Genomic DNA, 20,640 nt, shown 5'->3' with positions numbered 1-20,640 from the left:
AATGCCCTTTTGCCGATGCTCAGATCCCCAGCTCCATCTCTTTGTTCCACTTAGTATACGGCCGACCGAAGCGATAGTGTCTCCTTGCGTACTGTCCTTTCCCTTTTTCCTCTGTGGCAAAACCCGCCAATTTAATTGAATTTCTGGGCTTTTAATGTCTGCATTACCCTAATCAAAGAAAGAGAGCACAGTTGTTTATCTTGACCTTGGTAGAATTAGCAGAGGGTAGTTGAGGAGATGGAAGTGCTTCGGGTAAAAAAGCAAAAAGCAAATAGAAACAATTTTACAAGATCGTCAGGCTTTATTGATCTACGAGCCAGAGACAAATATAGCATGCGCACCAGCATACAGGGCTTAAAGCCCGAATAAAATCCCAAGACTGAAAATGATTTTTTGCAAATCTGCAGTGATCTCATTAAATGACCCCTATGAAATCCTCAGGACTGAGAACTTTAAGCCCTGAGCATAAATGATAAAGCATGTATACTAATGAGTGCAAACACACACCGGAACTACAGTGCAACATGTATACATTCCATTCATCTGCTGGATGTGATTGTACACCACATACTGTTTCAACCAACCATCATAAAATAATACAATGCCTTTGTGGTCCATTTACTGCCATATGAGTTGACCTCCTGCCTGTTGGTGCTTTGTCATTCAGCCTTGTGGCAGTATAATATTAAGATGCCATAGCTGAATGATTGAGGAGTCACACATGGTGGGCAGGTGGGGCTGTCATTAATGGAAGGCTACTCTGCACTCGCGCACACACACACACACACACACACACGCACACAAACATGCACGCACACACGCACACACCCACACACACAACATGCAATATAACCTTCTATAAGAGGTGGCACGACTGCAGGCAAGAGAGAAGGGAGCAGAATGCAAAATACAACCGCAGATACCCCGGGGCCCGAGGCAAATTTGATTAAAAGTTTGTTTTTCTTCGCTCTCAACAAACGGAGGAGCTTGTCGATGCGGCACTGACAGTTAATTGGACTTGGCAGGGCCACGAGTTCATTCGTCAGCATTGTGTGGGGCTTGCCTAGGAGGAGCAGGACAATCGATGTCCCACAGGACGGCCTGTAATCACTGCAACACTCCAATGAAGTCCAGGGTTAAACATCAGGAGATTGCAGGTGCACCAGAGGATCTGAGAGAGACTGCTAATATGCTCCAGCTCCAAAAACCAAACCAAGGGCATCGCAACATGACACCTACAGTCCCTTGGTAATCCCGAAGCCCCAACAACACAGACCTGGAGATATTCTCCACAAGAGGATTAGTAGAGGGGGAAATATGAGGGGGGCCCAAGTACAGACTCCTGGAGGACCATGGTAAGGTATATAGGGTTTAAATGGTAAAATCGCACATCTTAAATATTACGGGAGATTTTGCAACAGATCTGTAAATGATGCCTGTGTGAGAGACTCGGCTGACGAGCTGAGGACTGAGGAGAACAAAATAACAGACAGACACCGAACGGAGAGATGTGGAATTCTCTCTTGCACACACCGAATTGTAAAGAGGTCATCAAACGCAATGATCAATGAAATCAATTGAATCTGCAGCAACAATTCATAAACGAAATCAAGTGTGACTTATAGAGTGTGAAATGACCACAAATGCTGTCTTGTTCTGCATTAGTATTCAGAAGATAGCTTATCTCTAAACTGTTATCATAGCATTTCAGCTATTTTAGACACAGTGACCTTCTCAGGACAGGAGATAAGGCTCTTTAAATGTCCTTATTAAATCTAAACCATTTGAGGCTGAGTTGAGTGTTCCAGAGACTCTCTCTTGCAGGCTAATGACAAGCATCCACACTGATAATGACCAGTGGGACTAGAGTTTTGATGTTCTCTGTACTGTACTAAGTATGAAATAGAATTGCCATCATCATAACCATCATCATAACCAGTTATATTCAACCATTTTGGACTAAGGTCATGCTTCTAAAAATGTAACATGTACTATGGCATACTCGCATGTAGCCACAATACAATGGTAAGGTATATAGTGGACACACACACACACACACACACACACACACACACACACACACACACACACACACACACACACACACACACACACACACACACACACACACACACACACACACACACACACACACACACACACACACACACACACACACACACACACACACACACTTACAAAGGAAAGACTTCCTGGCATTTTCCCAGAGGTAATGGAGCAGCTAACCCTTGAGGAACAATAAATCCTGTTAAATGGGACGGTAAAAGAAAAAAGACCCAGGCAGTGTCAATCCGCATTGTGCCAATGAGGGGTATGTCTAAGAAATACTGTAGGTGGTTAAGCGTGCGAGGCCGTGCGCATGTGTGACATGTCATGTATGCATGCATATGCGTATGCATACAGGCCAGTGTGAAAAGGGTTGCATTTCTACCTCGTGCTAAATTTCGCACACTTCTTCTAGGTCGTCCTCAGACGAACCCTCCATCGTTGCTTCCAGTCATCCCGGTTCTCCATACATCTCGGCCAGCTCGTTGGTACTTTGCGCTTCTGCGTTGTTGTTGAGTACATCCACGTATGTTAGCGTGGGACGTCCTCGTGACCGGTGCCCGTGTGTTGGTTCCAACAGCACTAGTTTGCTGGCTGGCAGCTCTTGGTGTCTTTGGCAGTGTCCTGCTAGTCTCCTGGCTGCTATTTTCTGGCTCACCCTTGGCATTTCATCATACAGATTTGTGTGTGTAACATACTAACATGTGTGCGCTTACTGATGTTGAGTGCTGAATGCAGCATTCTGGTGTAGCACCCATCGAGAGACTGCTTCAGGGTCCAGCATTCACTGCCGTATAGGAGAACAGACTCTATAACGTTGCGTAGAAGAAGCTGCGTTCATGATTTGAGGCATTTTGTTCAAAATGAACCAATCCTGCAAACTTTGGAAGGCAATGCCAGCCAATTAGTATGGAATATGAAATATCGGCCAGATCCATCTTGATCACATGACTATAGATGAATCTGCGGAGCGCTGCCCTGGGCCCAATCAGCTAACAGTGCCGGAGATTAGCTGCTCGCAGACAGACGGACGGATGGACACACAAAAATAAATCTTGCAAAAAAGAACATGTCATAATGCGATTCCGTGTGAGCTTGTAGATAAGCTATTTTCATCATACAACAAAGGATTTAAAACTTAAATGGTTAATATATCCATGGAGGGGTCAGCTGTCTGACCCTTGTCTCCAGGGAGGCCCACTGTCTCACACTTTGAAAATCCCTGTTCTAAACAACACAATCTATCCCCTGTCAGTTATTGCTGACGGTCTCGCTTGGCCTGACATCCATACGGTTCAATTTGTTTTGTGAACTACTCACAATCAATACCTATTTCTGCCGTGTGGATATCCCCCTCCTCCCCCTCCTCCCCCTCCTCCCCTATCCATCAGTCAAGTACAGTATGGGGTCAAAGAGCGGCTGCAGCAAACTAATATCTCAATGAGCTCAATAGTATACGCAGACAAATATACTGAAATATGCAAAACGGACTGTACTGTAGCTCATTCAACAAAGCGGTCTAGACTATATTGTTTGACGCTGTCGCACCCACGCACACACACACACACGGCGTGCACGCACGCACGCACGCACGTGAAGAGATGGTCAGTATTCTATTGGTCATATGGTGCACCTTCTCCATGTGTGCCTATATGTCTCCTATCCATATTGGTTTACATAAAAGTCAGACTTTTAAAAACGTATTCTGATGTGATAAGACAGACTGCCACACAGATAGCTCCGTAAGGGAGTGGTTGTACCACTCAAAACCTGAAGAGGCTACTGGAGAACCTGATGCAGCACAAGTGAGTATTCAAGGCAGCAACACATCACTCTTCCATGGGCTATAGACCATAAGGCAACGGATATGGGATCTCTTAAAGGCAATGGAACGTGGACCGGTGATTGGTTTAATTATTGTAACGCCCAAACCACACCTATGCATAATATAACGGGTAACGGAGGTGTTTTAGGGATTTAGACAGGTAACCAAAATACCAACTTTAGTGGGGGAACACCCCTTCCCCACTGCTAAATCCCCAAATAGTGTATTTAGAAAGATCGAACGAAAATGGAGCCCACAGTCTTCACAATTGTCCAAAACACAGTACACAGACAGACTACACACATTGTCAACACATAGTGTATACATGCCTTACATGGTAGAAGTACATGGCAACATTGATATATCTGACTTCAGTCCCCTCGAGCAGGAGCATCACTCGAACCTCTTTGATCTATAAGAGTGAATGAGGCAGTTAGCAGCACTAACAATTATACCAAAGGACTTCCTGACAAGGAAAGGACAGGCCTGGAGTGCTTGTAATAAGCTACATCTCAAGAGCTACCAAGATCAACCTGTTCAAAGCCTGTGTGGAACGTATCCTTCTTTATGGTGCCGCAACATGGACAATGAATAAGGAGTTTCGGGATCGTCTTGACGGAACATACACAAGACTCCTCATGCGTGTCCAGAACCTCTCATGGAAGGACCATCCCACTAAAGCTCAGATTTATGGAGGCACCCATAAATGCCCCCCCCCCCCATCTCAGTTGTGTAGAAAGCAGAAAGAAGACTCCGCTTTGCTGGACACTCCCACAGAGCAATTTCGGATATTCTTCTGTGGAGACTACCCTGCCCATCAAGAGGAACAAGACCTCTCACATTTCCAGATGTTCTGAGTAGGGACACAGGACTGACTGTGAATGAACTTGGTGTGTCAATGACCAACAGAGACCAGTGGAAGCAGCTTGTGTCGCAGATATCGAGGGCACTCGAAGGATGATGATGATACCAGCAAAATTGTACAGACCCCTTTGAAAGGTACAGCAATTTTAGGCCTGGTTCTCTCAAACACAGTCTCTACATGTTCGTATAATGAACAATTGACGTTATTGATCATGCCAATGTAGGTTTGTTCTCAGTGGGGTGGAAAGCACCTCCTCCAGATTTCCTCACATGTGGGTCATCTTTTCAAAAAGGTAAGTTGTTGCACTGAGGGTGATTCAAACTCAAGACAGGCATACACATGAACGCACGTGGCACACACATGTAGCGCGCACACGCAAACACACACACACACACACACACACACACACACACACACACACACACACACACACACACACACACACACGTCAAAGTCTGTATCTGTGACATTAATGGAGATAATTAAAGCCATAAAACTAGAAGCGATGGAGTGAAGGCAGCTTGAGTGAAGTGTAAAGTGTTAGACATCAGTGGGTACAGTACAGACTACACATACACACACAGGCATTTCTGTCTTTCTCACTTACAGCCTCTTGCTCTTTGTCAGCTATGAATATCAGAGTCTAATGTCTAGCTGCTGTTTGGTGTCGGTCTGGATATATATATATATTCAGTGGTCTACTCTGGAGTCATACCATCTGTCTTGACGTAATTTACACATCCTACCTGGCTTGCGTTTTTTCCCCCCCATTCTGAATTCCCATAGACTTCTTTTCTTAAATCGTGTCAAATAATAACTGTTCAGACAAGAAACAAATGATCCTGGTGCCAAATTGTTACTGGCGCCAAATTAATAATGAATAAATAAATGTTTGCTCGAAACAGACTGTAGCAAATATGAGAGACTGACAATCGCAAACGATACAGAGCCACCTCCCCGACAATATCGCAGACACAGTTTGTTTACTTTTGGACCACTTATATGAGACGATTTTAAGATGACCCCGATGTTGCTCCCCATAGAGAAATTACTTCCGCAATCCAGGGGATTGGTAAGAATATTATATATTACACTGTATAAATTTATCAAATACCAACCAAGCCTTTATTTTCCCCATGCTAATGTGGTAATAAAGAACAGAGAGGGGGTGATAACTGATGTGATACACCATCGTTGCATAACACAGTGATAGTCAAAAAACCAAAACATTTACTTCAAAAACCAAAAACACCAAACACCAAAAACCTGCTCTTACTTTTTATAATAGCAATTATTATGCATTAGGATGGTATGAAGCCCATTTATCAAATACACTATATCCCATAAACAGACTTTCAAAAGACCACACATTCATCATTTAACCATGTGTAGCTTCCGCAGCAATGGCTGCCTGCCCACTTGAATGCATTAGGGGAGGAATATGTTACCTCGTGGGCCACCACGGCTGACCAAGCACAGAGCTACACATTAGATTTGGCTATTAGTTGTGATAGATTTCTCCTTAGAACACAGCGGACGGCTCCTGGTTAACTATTCTAAACTACTCTGAGGATTCATGAAACACTTATCTAACAAAGCATCTTCGATCCTCAGCCTGGCCATACAAACATGGCACCCTAACAATAAAGTAAAAAGAAAACGAAAACTCGGAGGATCATACTAAAAGCTAATTTATTTTACCCAGCATCAGGTTTCATTTATCCAATGAAGCACATGAAATCAATGACTGTGCTTCATTGCACCTAATATTTCCCAAGCGATGTCGGACTTGGCTAAATATACCCAGTATATGGTATATCCACAATCTATCTTTATCATTCTGTTTATTTGAAAGCTGTTATTACTGTAGCATAGCTAATAGCTACCCTGTGTGACAGACATAGTCATGTGTGATTAAGTCATAAAAGGAGGTGCTGCGAAGATCACAGCCCTGGAGGCAATGGGACAAGGTCATATACTCCACATTGGAAAGGTCCAATCTGCTCCAGAAAACTTTGTTCATATTTAGTTTTCTCTCCACACTGAAAAAACTAGTCCTGCAGAGGATTTCCCCCCCCAAGTTTATTCAGTGCTGTTTTCGCTACACCACACGCTATATTTGTTGTAAACAATAAGCAGTAATATTGGCACAGCACACTAGCACAGCAAGTCAATACTCCACTCAAGTAAACAGAAATAAAAAATATCTCACTCAGAAGTACAGTTCCATAAGCAGAAAGGCATCAATCTGAATTTCCTGTCGAAAGATTGTTATTGTCCGTGATGCACTGCTCCATTTTTCACTGCACTGTTGACAAAACGTCTAATACTATAAAAATACATGTGTATAAAAAGGATTAGAGGAAGAGCACAACCAGGAAGAACACAAATCATAACTATCACACTACAGTAAAAAACAACATCCACAGAAATAATCAACTATCATTAATCATAACAATCATAACTCTACATGTACAGTAGTAACGCAAGAACCAGTCACATGCCACAGAGGGATTCGATTTCCTACAGTACAAAGAGAAGTCCAACGCACTTCACAGTCGAAGGCTGGATTATATTTGTGTCCATCACAGTGCTATGATCTGCTATCTATGTCCTTGCGGTGACACTTAGCAACCCATGGACTCCATGTAGGTCACAGCAGGTAAGATCTGGACTTGCTGCTGTGGCCTCAGGGAGGAGATGAGGATGGAATGTACGTCTTCTGGCTACAGCAGGTGGACACCAGCGGGGGAAAACAGGTGATATTTTCACCTGTCCTACCGCCTCTCCCCGTGGCTTACTGTATCTCTCTCTCCTCCGCTTTCGCAGGCACTAAACAGTTACAACTGTTCGTTTCCACCCACCTGACCCACATACGTACATAACTGAGGGGTTGCTGCTCCAGAAACGAGGTCCAAGCCTTTGATACAGCTACAGATCATTGACCGAAAAGGCTGTCGCTTTGGCTCTCAGCCGATTTTGGCAGCTGTTTTGTCTCTCTGAGACAGAACGACACACTTTCTCTAACTCCCTTCATCATGACACAGGCTCATTCTACCCCTGCGCAGCTACAGTACCAGGGAGTTGTCTTTTATTTTTACGCAAATTCCTCAACTTGAAAAACTACTGAAGAAATAAAGACAGCTTGCTGTGTTTGCATTGAACTGAATATATGTTAACGTGCACCTTTCAGCCTGGTGGGTTGTGATAATGTGAGGAGTGAAACTACTTAAATAGAGACCACTAAAGCGAACATCGTTGAGCCGCACATGAGAAGAGAGAGTACAATTTAGAGTGAAAGACAAAAAAAAAAAAAACATGCTGCGCCAATTATACAAAGAAAAAGGGGGCAGATTTAATTTAAAAATTGGCACACATTTCTCATTTCTACAGATGAAAGCTCGTAAATGAAAAAGCCTGGACATGTGCCCGGTATGGAAATCTAAAGTTATGAATAATGCTTCTGTCTCAATCATCAGCTCTGTTTTAATAAGGTGGATTAGCCCGGCACCTGCAGGCTGGTATGCATGCATGGTCGCGTTCCTAACCAACTGAGAGTGTCCCAAAGGGGCCCTATAAACCTTCGAACTTTCCCTGCGAGCGAAGCCTTGGACCCCTACCAGTTTGTAGCAGCAAACAGCTCGGCCTTGTCATTTGTGTCCATGAATTCACTTCCAGTCGGCCCCCGCCATAGAGTAGTTGATTTACACGCAGCTGCTAATCAGGGAATGGCTCTTTGTTAATGAGAAAACTCATAGATCTACACTGCAACCGTACAGATATGACTTTAGACACCATTACTCATTCCAAAATATCTTATTTGAAGGCAATAAGTGTCGCACTGAGACACTGTTGGAGTGCACAGTTGAAGTTGAGGATTTGGGGTCAGAAAGGGCTTTTACAATAATGTTCAAATGCATGTCTGATGTATGCACTATGCAGTATGAAACATTATGCCAGATGTTGTGGAGAAGGAGGCAGCTGGATCACAGACATTTCTCTACCTACCATCTGACCTGTGAAAAAGTATTTACAATCACTTTTCCATTTGCCATGTCTCTCATCTATTGCTCGTGTCTGTCTGCGCCCATAAATATCACAGATAGGTCAATAGCCTCTTCCCTCTAGCCTGGCGTCAGTGAAGCCCCAGCATTTAGCTGATTGCAGAGTGAATCTGCCTAACTCCACCCTCTCATGCCTCTTGGAGAACTGCTCTGGGAGCAGAGGTAAAGCCTGGTAAACAAGCAGGGCAGACAGGGTGGGTTGGTTTCAGCTTGACATCGATTGCTCATCGCAAATCACGGGCAGCGGTCTAATCATGATTAAGAACATAATAGAGAGCTCGGAAGACACGAGGGGGATGCAACCAGCCATCCGTCCACCGTGTTCATCAGCCAAATCACTTCCAGCAGACGTAAATGAATGCATTGTGGCTTACCTGCTCCTCTGTCTGTGGTTGCTGAGAACAGAGAAGAGTACAGAGCCCAGCATGCTGTGAGACAGCCTGACGGCAAGGCAAACACAGTTGTATGTTTCACAGCTAATTTCATGGTCTACGGGCAATTTATACTTCACCATAACAATCGTATCGCTTGACAAATTTTCAACAGAAAACCTGATGTTTTTGTCTAGTATAATTTAGGCTTAATGGATTGTGAATGCCACTGAGTAGTATAGTGAGTTAGGGGGTGACTAATGGTAGGTTTCGAAGTAAATTGCACTTACCACTGGAACAGTCCAATCCTCCCCAGCCAGGCTCACACTGGCAGGTGTCTGGCGACACACAGCGACCGTGGGCACAATCCTCAGTGCACAGAGCTGAGAAAAACACACAGGTGTGTCATCATCAGTAAATACCATTGTTCAAATACACATGCATAAACATATTAGTACAAATATTTATGAACAAAAGACTATGGGACCTATTTTCATCAATGCAAAACCCCTTACTCTGCCTTTTTTGACATTTATGAATAGTTAAAATAGCTAATCTACAAGCTCACAACGTGTCGATTGTAGAAACTATTAAAAAATGTTTTTCAAAATAGTAAAAAAAAAAAGGCAAAGTAGTTTAGGGATAAGGGGTTTTGCATGGACGAAAATAGAGCCCTATGCAGGCAGGCAGGTAGGCACACACACAGGCACGCACACACGGGTTGCACGCACCCACCCAGCATGTGTGCACACATTTTGTTTACGCACGCACGCACGCACGCACGCACACACACACACACACACACACACACACACACACACACACACACACACACACACACACACACACACACACACACACGCACACGCACACGCACACACACACACACACACACACACAGACAAACACACACACACACACACACACACACACACACACACACGCACACGCACACGCACACACACACACACACACACACACACACACAGACAAACACACACACACACACACACACACACACACACACACACACACACACACACACACACACACACCATTAAACCACCAATAAACTGCCGACTGAAAACCCTGAAGATAACAGCTGGATGAAAACGGCCCATAAAGTTGAACACTCAATATCTCCCTAATACCATCAGTGGAGTAAATGTTAGCCACGGCGCTCATATTTAACATCCATCTTGACACTGAGCTAAATAATTTCTTAAGAGATTGAGTCCTTGGTCAACATCTCAGTTCATCACATAGCCTAGCGTACAGCGATGAGCTGCGGTTATCAGCGGGCAAAGCTGTGAAGAAACAAGCTGTAAATCCCTTCTAATTTGATCAGCTAGTGCTTTGTCATAGTGATGCTTTAATGTAGCAGGCCCAGGCACCGCAGACTCCGCAGTGTTTACTAAGTGTGCAGAATTCTTGATCATTCATATTGAGCAACACGCCACCCAATTGATTGGGCTTGCATTAGTATTCCTGGGAGTGTGTTGACTAAAGCTGGAAGTTTGGTTTCAGCTGGATAATAAAGTGACCTACATGGAGGTTTTTTGCCACTGTGCCAGTTTTTGTGTGAAGACAAGCAGGAACGTACAACACAAATAAGCCACTTACAGTAGCATGAATAATTCTGTAGCGGACCAAGGTCTTCTGGCCAGCAGGGTCAAGACATGTCAGTAAAGGCTCTTATCCATGGACGATGACAGTATACTAGGACATGTCCTCCCTGATGGGAATCAGGGAGGACTGTCCAACAGCCTGGCCTGTGGAGGACTGATACACAGCCCAAGTGCAGCATGGCAGAGACAGACATTCTCTTAACTGATGAGACCTCGTCCAGGGCGCCGTCGTGTCTTCTGCGTCTTTCGCTTACTCGTGTGCTACGACTGTGCTGCAGAAGACATGATATCGTATCGGTGCAGGTGCAGCAGGTGCTGTGTTGCTCTGTTCGGAACACTGTTGTGTTCCTCCTGCAGACAGAGCAGTGGTCAGCAGGGCCTGGCCCCATGCCAGGACACTGTTGTGTTCCTCCTGCAGACAGAGCAGTGGTCAGCAGGGCCTGGCCCCATGCCAGGACACTGTTGTGTTCCTCCTGCAGACAGAGCAGTGGTCAGCAGGGTATGGCCCCATGCCAGGACACTGTTGTGTTCCTCCTGCAGACAGAGCAGTGGTCAGCAGGGTATGGCCCCATGCCAGGACACTGTTGCTATAGATTATCACTCAATCAGCCTTCGATTGCAATCTGACACCAGGATGGGGACTGAAGCCGGAGGGGGGGGGGGGGGGGATCCTAAATGCCCCGTTGGCCAGAGCTAAGCTTAGAAATGCTCCCCCGGCAAAAATGGTAAAGCAGAGATTGAAAGATAATGCAGGGTAGATCACTGCACGGCTGAAAACTGTCTAATTACAGTAAGCTGGGGGGGAGTGTGTGTGGGGGGGCAGCCTCAACATTTATGCTGACGAAGGTGTCAGATCGACTACCTGTAATCAATGATTCTACAGCATGTGGCACGCTCAAAGACAAGAGGAGAAGAAGTCAATGTCACCGTGATGAGTTGATTTCGTTTAGTTTCAATCAGCATATTCTGATCAGTGAGAATGGGGAAATGCAAATGTGTCACATCCTTTAGAAATATGGAAATTAACTTTTGAAAATGGGTGGTTTGAGGGAGGGGGTGCAGGGGCTGTGATACGCAGGCAACTCCTGAGATCTGAATCACTGTACTGTAGAGATGTTAAAATAAAATAGGAAGTGCGTCTTTCATTTTAATTGAAATTCATGAATCACTCTCTTTAACTCATGTCCATGGAATCTGTCAGAAAATTGAGTCTTTCATCAGGATAAAAGGCTAATCTTGCTCATTATGCGGAGGTGTTATCAGGACAGGGAACAATAGAGCTAATTGGTGGCTGTCACGCAGTCTTAATACATTTTATATTCTTCCCTAGACAAACCCCTCTTTTAAAAGGTCCAATAAAAGAGATCTTTTGAGAAAATGCTGTAATTATTTCCCTTGTCCCGCTGTTAGGGGAAAATCCATTCGCCGCCCATTATAGAGTGTTATATATTTTTGAGTGGTGCAACCACTCCTATAGACAGCAATGTGTCCCTGCCTGCCTGGGTCCCTGGCTGACTGCCTGAGTCCGTCCGTCAGAGCCTGAAAATTGCGTTTGTGGGTTTTCAAGTGTCACTGCAGCCTAACACACACACACATATTAACTGTATATATGATGATTTTGGGTGTGACAGTACAGTACAGTGACTGTACAGTACAGTAGAGGGACCCCCTGGGGACACCCACACGGTAACTCTGTCACTTCTCAACCTTTTCGGACGTGGGGCGGCTCACCGTAACTGGGGCCTGGCCCACTGGAATCGTTCCTGGGAGTCTGGATGTTTCGGGGACCCTCCGCCCCCCACACGGTAACTCTGTCATTTCTGGACCGTTTCGGACGCGGGGCGGCTCGCCGGAATCGGGCCGGCTCCCTGAACGCGTTCCTGTGGGTCTCCCACACGGAGTTGCACCACTCACTTCACACGGGTGTGATTTTAGAACAGTGTTATAGGTTAGAGAGGGGATTCAGGGGAAACAACACTGGCTGTGGCTAAAACCAAAAATTTGGCACGTATCAAACAAGGTCCTCCAAGGTTCTGCCGTGATCTACTTTAAACTTTGTCTTTAGAGTAAGAAAAATATGTATATGTAAGAAACTGAACATTTTAAAGAAATCAAAGGCACAGAATCGCTTTCTAGAGAAAGCTCATCATCTAAAATGCAGTGCAATATACAAGCTGAAGTCCCTCTTCTACTTTAACTATTTCTACAGCAAGACTCAATGGCCACATCCTCGGTCATGAAAGAACTTTGCATCACTCTCCAAGGGATTGAGAGAAACTGGCTTAAATGTTTTCTAGGAGCTAGAAATGACATGAAGCTTGGCTCTGATAGATATTTTCAATAGCTCTCAACAGCCATGCAGTTCCTCTCACTTGTTCATGGACAGCTGCATTCGTAATACATAATTATAGTGGAAACGACTAGCTAGAAAAGAAACTTGTATTGTGCACAGACCAATTACAGGCTCTGTGGCAGCTTGAGGTCAACTCATTGGTGACCAGCTGTGACACCAGTGACACCAGTGATTACAAAAAAGCTGTTCCGAAAATAAAACTTCATCATCGTCATTATCATCATCATCGTCCATACACAGAGCTTTGTAGAAATAAATGGATCACTTCAGATCAACAACAACTGTGTGAAGGGCTACCTTCCTTGGCCTCTAGAGAATGCATACACGGCTCGGTGATGTTATAGAAATAAATCACACCCGTGTGAAGTGAGGGGCGCTCTTGTCGTCATACATCATCCAATAAAAAAATTATAAGCTTCTTCGTGAATTAATTTAATTATGTTTTAACCATGATACAATGTTTTTTTTTAAACTCATCTTTTCACCATGATCATGTAAGATGACAACTGAATTGATGTGATTGGTTAGCCGATTTACTCGTCTACATATGATGTACATTTTCCTTTCATTGTCAATGGCATTTAGTGGGAATGTGCATTTCACGGAAATTGCACGCTGTGTTCATGATTTGTGGCATTTTGTTCGAAACGAACCAATCCTGCAATCTTTGGAAGGCAATTTGATGGAAAATGGGAAATGGGACAGATCCGTGTTGATCACATGACTATAGAGATAATGTATTATTGCGTGATGTACGGTATGTTTAAAATGTGTACGAGGATTGTAATGAAATGTGTTTAGCAAAAATTGGCCTCATGGTGGCGCTATAACAGGCCGTTCTGAAGAATTTGAAGCAGAGGTTAGTCGTTGGCCAACGGTGCAGGACATTAGCTGTACACGGACAGACGGGGACACACACGGACGGAAGGACGGACACACACATGGATGGACGGAGTGCAAAACATACTCTCTCCTAATTCCTTCGGCCTGGTGGAGACAAAAACGCATTCTAAATTCAGTGAAAAATGTATGTTACTATGGGTTGGACAAAAGCATTTTCTTTTGTCATTGTAATTTTCTATTGTGGCAGAGAAATTTACAATGTATTTTTGTAGGCCTACTTAAAATCCCAAGATCAAAATCCAAGATTTACTTTGTCTCTGCCACTACAACAAAATGTAGGGCTGATGTTGAGCCAAATTGACCATTTATGTCACTCGGAATTAGTCTTAACCACTCCCCATTTAATACATTTCATTGCATTCCGCAGAATGAAATGAAATGTATTCCAAGGGGGAGTGGTTAACCAGGCTAACTCAGAGTACCTCTGACATATAAGCACAAAATGGCCTCTACGTGAATATAGAGGTAGTCAATGCGAACCAGAGGATGAAGCAGCCATGAGTCCACTCTTGCATGAGGATTACCATGATAGGCTAAGGCTTAATGTAAAACAAGAAAAAAAATGATATTAATGATTCAACAACCAAAAACTGTCCGGAAACAGAATACTTGAGTTATTTGTTCCTTTCTGTTCCTTCATGCATAACATCTCTTGCAGAACAAATCTCTTAATCCGGATAGTGAGAGGGCTAGGATTAAAAGGGGAGGAACACTTTGCAAAGACAGCAGAAATCAAAACTGCCCTCTCGGCCCCTATCAGCTCTGCCTCCCCATTTCACCTGCTGCAAGAGAGCAAAGGAGGGAGGCGCAGCCATCGCCCATTTCTCAGCCCAACGTGATGATTTCATAATATCACATCTCTGCAATGCAACGGGAAGACGTATGTGAAGGACGCATACTCTGTTTTACACATTCACCTGGGCGACATGCTGATTTAGCTGAACATGGCTATTAATGAACAAATATTTCCATCATCCTTCCATGGGGTAATGAATACATTATTGATCAACCTTCGCTTCTCTCTCTGCAAGACCCCCAGATAATCACATCTGCACTGATTCCACACTGGCATGGCTCCCAATGTGTCGTTGATCCCTCATGCTAGTGAAGCAAGCTTTTAGACAAGGGAAAGCTGGGCTAGGGTCAAAAGAGCATGGCTGGATTGACTGTATCAAATGACTCGTTCATCTTGTGAAAGATCTGGGAAAATATTAAAGCGGTATTACAATCTATGTGTAAAGAGAATAAATCATAAGCCGCTCTGAGAATGTTAAACCAAAGCCTCTGAATAAGCCATATACAGTATTGCTCTCGTTTTGTTCAAAATGAGAAATAATTAAATAAATAAAAGTTAAGAAAAGTCACTTTGATGTGTGGAAATAAAAATAGAAATCAATGATGATTAATGAACTGATAAAAGTGACATCTTGGGATAGTAATCAGCATATTGCTCTACTTCAATTTCCCAGGCTTCTTTTCTTTTTATGTTATTGAATTGTGGTGTGCTTTTATGGCCTGCGTGCGCAGAGCATCCACAGCCCGTAACGAGGACCCCCACTTGGCTCATTAATTTCTCTCATTGTTATGTAAGTTAAATGAAATCACTCTGGGTATAGGAAAAAAGAAGAAGAATCTGAAAATGGGACTACAGCATATAAAGGGAGCAATACGTTTGTCCTTTCCGCGTGCTGCTACCTTGTCGTGGGGGAGAGGCTTGCGTGCCTCCATGACTCAGAAAGCTTTATCGGAGGGGGTTTATATACCCTCAGCAGGTTCAACCATGCTGGGCAGGTTTCTAGAGTAGAGGCCGGACGAAAAGCAGTACCTGGCCCTTGGGCGTGGGGCTAACAACCCCATCCCGTAAAACACTTTCATGTTACAGAAACGCCAACAAGAGATCAACAAGACATCAACACCTTGGCCCAGGGAAGAAAGGGGTCTTCAATAAGAAGGTCTATGACGCCATGTGGTGAAAGCCAGAAGTCTCTGGGAGTGACATGGCCGACCACCCTTCTTTCGACCAGGGCCGCTCACATAGGTACATGGAATGTGAGGACCATGTATGAGACAAGGAAGACATTCCAAGTAGCAGCAATGATGAGGAACAACAATCTCACACTGCTCGGAATAAGCGAGTCAAGATGGACACAGTCCGGACAGAAACGACTGTCCTCAGGAGAGATGGATCTAACATGGAACCCACAGGGCAAGGCCTAGAAACACCTGGCATAGAGACCTGGAGGCAGACATCAAGACCATCAAGACGACCTGGAACCAGCTGGAGAGAACAGCTCAAGACAGACATGCCTGGAGATCGCTTGTTGACGGCCTATGCCCCAGAAGGGGCAGTAGGCGTAAGTAAGTAAGTAATGCGTTTGTGTTAAGACATACTCATTGGACTTAAACTGAATAAATTCACAATGATTGGCCCAATCGAATTGCTGAGTGAACGCCGATTGGTGCTGGTTTGTCAATGGATTCATTGTCATTATGATTTATTTAGCCACAAACTCTTGTAAATACTCATTATTTAAATATTTATAAAATATAATCCCTTCCCCTTTAAAAAGGTTTTGAATATACACACGCGGCCACACGCACGCACGCACGCACGCACGCACGCACGCACACACACACACACACACACACACACACACACACACACACACACACACACACACACACACACACACACACACACACACACACACACACACACACACACACACACACACACACGCACCTTTTGTGTTACCTTTCATAATAGCAGTGATTATTAATAACATTGTCTACATGATCCTGATTCAGGATACAGATACTCACGGACACAAAGGTCTCCGCTCTCAAAGTAACCAGGACAACACTGAGAGCGCCGTCTATACATAGTCCTCACCCCCCGCCGATAGGCTGTCTTATAGCTGATCCTGAAATGCACACACACAGAGACAGACCCTGTGTTTAGAGACTGACCCCTCTTGAAGGGCAAACAGGTATGGCAGTTTGATAACAGTGACACGTGCCTTGGATCATTCTGCAAGAGTTCTGGCATGTTGAAAAGAGCAGAGGGACAGCAAGAAGCAGCGTGAATACAAAGCTGTTGCATTTTTATGCACATTTGAGCCCATCTGCAGCATACAGATGGGCTGGCCATGTGCAGGCACTTTTTTTCTTACAATTCTCCACCCCCGAGTATAAAATAAGAACAAACTGGCCGCCATTTGAATACGGTTAATGACGTATTTGGCTTTAAAGTTAGGTGCCAATTATAAACCTTAGCACAGTAATGTTAAAATTAAATGCAGTGACATGATGACAATCAAACAATCATTCTCGTGCTGTCCATTCCAGAGTGTCAGCTACATTAACAGCGGGTATTTGCTGTGTGGTCTTGGGAGAATTAACAGGCTACCGTAAATCCTCAAATAGTGAACACTTTCAATTAAAACCAGTCCCTCTATTAAAACACGTTGACAGCCCAAAAGGGAGATCTCCGTCTTTTAATACTTTATTTATTTGATATCGGAGCGTGCTACACTACTGTCTATGAGCTCCTGTGTTGCACAACCAAAAACCGGAAGTCGCACAGTGCGGCGGCATAATGATTCCCTCCTCCATTGACAAGCATTTTTGATGGCCGATCGCGTTCCCGTCGCAGTCAAATAATTCATGTCTCGGGTGGTCAGCGATCCTCCTATGATAGATTTGGTTAGCCGTTTGCTATCATCCGGTCAAGAGCCTTGGGGTATTTTTCTCCAATAGATATAAGATAAAAAAAGAAAAAATATAAGTCAGTCTGACAATACAAGCCTCCAATACAAGACTGTGGTGCTTCGGGGGTCCGTGCAAGTCCCTGGGCGCCGAAAAGTGGCGAGGCGCATGTGGTGCGTCACTCCCCAGGCAAACTGCAGCCGGAAAACCGAGGCGCCAGAGATGAAAAGTGGAAAGTATGTCGGTGGGCCAGGCCGGCAGGTATATAGAAATATAGGCCTCTCTCTTATATACATTATGCCTCTTTTCAATAAAAGCCTGGTACCGGCTACAGTTGAAACAAATACAAGCCCAGTTCTCTATTAGAGGATTTACGGTATTAATGAAGCTCTACATGTACAAGTAGTGAGAACGATCTGAACCCACCTGTGCCTGGTGCATTTAAACCAGTTGAGAATGTCGGTGCACCTGGTATAGTAGATCTGGTCAAATGGATGTGCATATGACTCCTGGATGGTCACAGCATAGCTAAGAGAGAGAAATAGTGTTACGCTGGCAAAAGACACTTTAGCTTTTAGCCAATACAAGGCTTATATACTATTCTTCTGGAGTGACCACATTTTTAATACTAAAAGAGAAAGACTACTGTAGGTATAGAGAACAGACCTTTCTCCCCTCCCAGAGAGACAGACAGACAGATATACACACACTACTGTATCAAAACAAATGCAATCAAACTTTATTTCTAGAGCACATTTACAAAGACCAGAGGTGCTTTACAAGATCATAAAAACAAGCATACAGAGAAACAAGAAACACAAATAGCATAGTATAACAACATCAAAGAAAGACAAGTATTACACAAGTTAATTTGGTCAAACATAATTAAAAGCCAGGGAGAAGAAATTAGTTTTAAGTAAAGATTTAAAAGCCTCTAAGGAGCGGGCAGACTTGATATGTAGGGCTGACTGTTCCAGAGGTTGGGGGCCGGTCACTGTAGATGCAGATATGAGGATATAGATAGATAACTAGTGCTACACTTAATAACCGTCAGCAGTCCACACCTGTATATGAACTACACAAAGGTTATCTCAAAGGCACAGACCATAGTTTTGTCCCTCAAAATCCTTTAGTTTACATATGCCTCAGTCAGGCAATAATTCTTCTGACAATGCATCTTCAAAGCCTTCTGTTATTTGTATGCAGCTGTGACTGTCTCCAAGACAAATTTCTCCCAAGGGAGACAAATAAAGACAACCTTGAACCTTGAACTTCCTATCCTCCCCTCTGCAAGTGGGGACAACCATTATTACTGCTTATTTTTCATATGTGACACTAGTCACACTACCCAGCACAAGTAATAATTATTCAGGCTCTAAGGGCATGGTGATTGATTGAGATGAGAGTCCGCTGATCAATTTCCCTGCGTATTTCCCTTGGACCTGCAACTCCTCCCACTTTACTCGTTGCTCTGTGACATGGGTTGAGTCAGATCAATAAGTGTATTATAGACTTTGTGAACTGCATGGGGCTCTGCATCACATAGATCCCCCATAGCCAGCCAACACCTCATTGGTTGTTTTACAGTTCAGTATGTGCCATGGAGGTTTTTTAGTATTTAGCTAGAGCAAAAAATGGCTGTTGTGTGAATATGGACAATGTACTGTAGGACAGATACATACCTCTCCCAGTGGCTGCAGACATTGGGGTCATCTGGGTTAAGGCTCCAAACACTTGTGGTGAACCCCAGGACTGCCAGCAAGGTGAAGGCCTGGGGGCCCCTGCATCCATCCATCTTAGAGCCTGAAGGTAGGGAGGCAAGGGGTTTAAAGAATTAGGAGAATTCTGTGGTGAAGGAAAAAGCATCCTATTTTACTTTTTTATAATATAATTACATAATCCTATTACTATAAATCCCTTCGAGGCGAGTCTTCATTATCCAAACATATGCCATATGTTGGTAGTTTAACATTTGTTCTCCTGTTTGACCCCCTTTGGTGAGACCTTCACCAAGCACATGTGTTCTTGCGATGAGCAGCTGTACAGATGGACCCTCCCTGTGACAGTGACAGAGATGCTGATTTGTAATTTCATTATATATGTGGCAGATGAAGAGTGCATATAATGACCAGACATGACAGTGATGGATTCTGTGCATATATGCATGTCTTGCACATCACATCACCACTGAAGATGAAGGGTGTATGAGGAGCTACATGCGAGGTAACCCATGTGTTAATGCTCAAATATCATTACTATGATAATGGAGGTGTTGTTCACACAGTTACTGAATGTGATACAGCCTCATCAGAATGGTAAGCTCAAATTTAAATGATACCATGGTCACCAAATGATAACCTGACCTGACCCATGACATCCATTCTCCTCTAATCCCTGGATTAAAGATGGAGTGCCATCATTTTTATATCTGTTCCCCTTTTTCATGTATTTATGAGGTGACAGTCGTTCATTAGACCCCTTGGTGTGGTTGTTATGTCTTCCCTTTGTATTTAGAGTTTCCTCCTGGAGGCTGAAACCTTGACAGTCAAACATGCCAATGAAAAAAACAGTGATATAGTGACACAATTATAATCACAATATCATCCCCTCCCCCAACCACTCCGCCTTTATCATACAACAACTGTGGGTGTGGCTTCAGTTCAGTAGAACGCAGTACCACGCCGTGGTACGAGTAATTTTTTTACTCGCACGCACAGGGACGGAACGGTTACGGAACGGTGCATGTGTGTGCACGCTAGAACGCGTCCCCCTACATTCAAGACTAGACGCTAATCAATCAACCTTTATTTATATAGCACGTTATAACACAACCGAAGTTGACCAAAGTGCTTCACA

At 44.0% G+C, this 20,640-nt stretch overlaps 1 protein-coding gene across 1 annotated transcript in view; it reads right to left on the bottom strand.

Annotated features, from left to right (window-relative positions):
- The window catches only part of megf11 (multiple EGF-like-domains 11), a 112,532-nt gene that overhangs the window by 65,481 nt on the left and 26,411 nt on the right, over positions 1-20,640 (bottom strand). The window contains exons 3-6 of the mRNA XM_080761247.1: positions 19,467-19,587; positions 18,211-18,312; positions 16,900-17,000; positions 9,483-9,575 (exon numbers count right to left, since the gene is read on the bottom strand). Coding sequence (XP_080617373.1) covers positions 9,483-9,575; positions 16,900-17,000; positions 18,211-18,312; positions 19,467-19,579 — 409 coding nt within the window. The 5' untranslated portion in view covers positions 19,580-19,587. The remainder of the gene's footprint in view (positions 1-9,482; positions 9,576-16,899; positions 17,001-18,210; positions 18,313-19,466; positions 19,588-20,640) is intronic.

This window comes from Protomyctophum bolini (genome assembly GCF_963924005.1).
Source record: "Protomyctophum bolini genome assembly, chromosome: 4".
Lineage (NCBI taxonomy): Eukaryota > Metazoa > Chordata > Actinopteri > Myctophiformes > Myctophidae > Protomyctophum > Protomyctophum bolini.
Note: the sequence above shows the minus strand (reverse complement) of the source record. Positions and strands in the feature narration are given on the sequence as shown.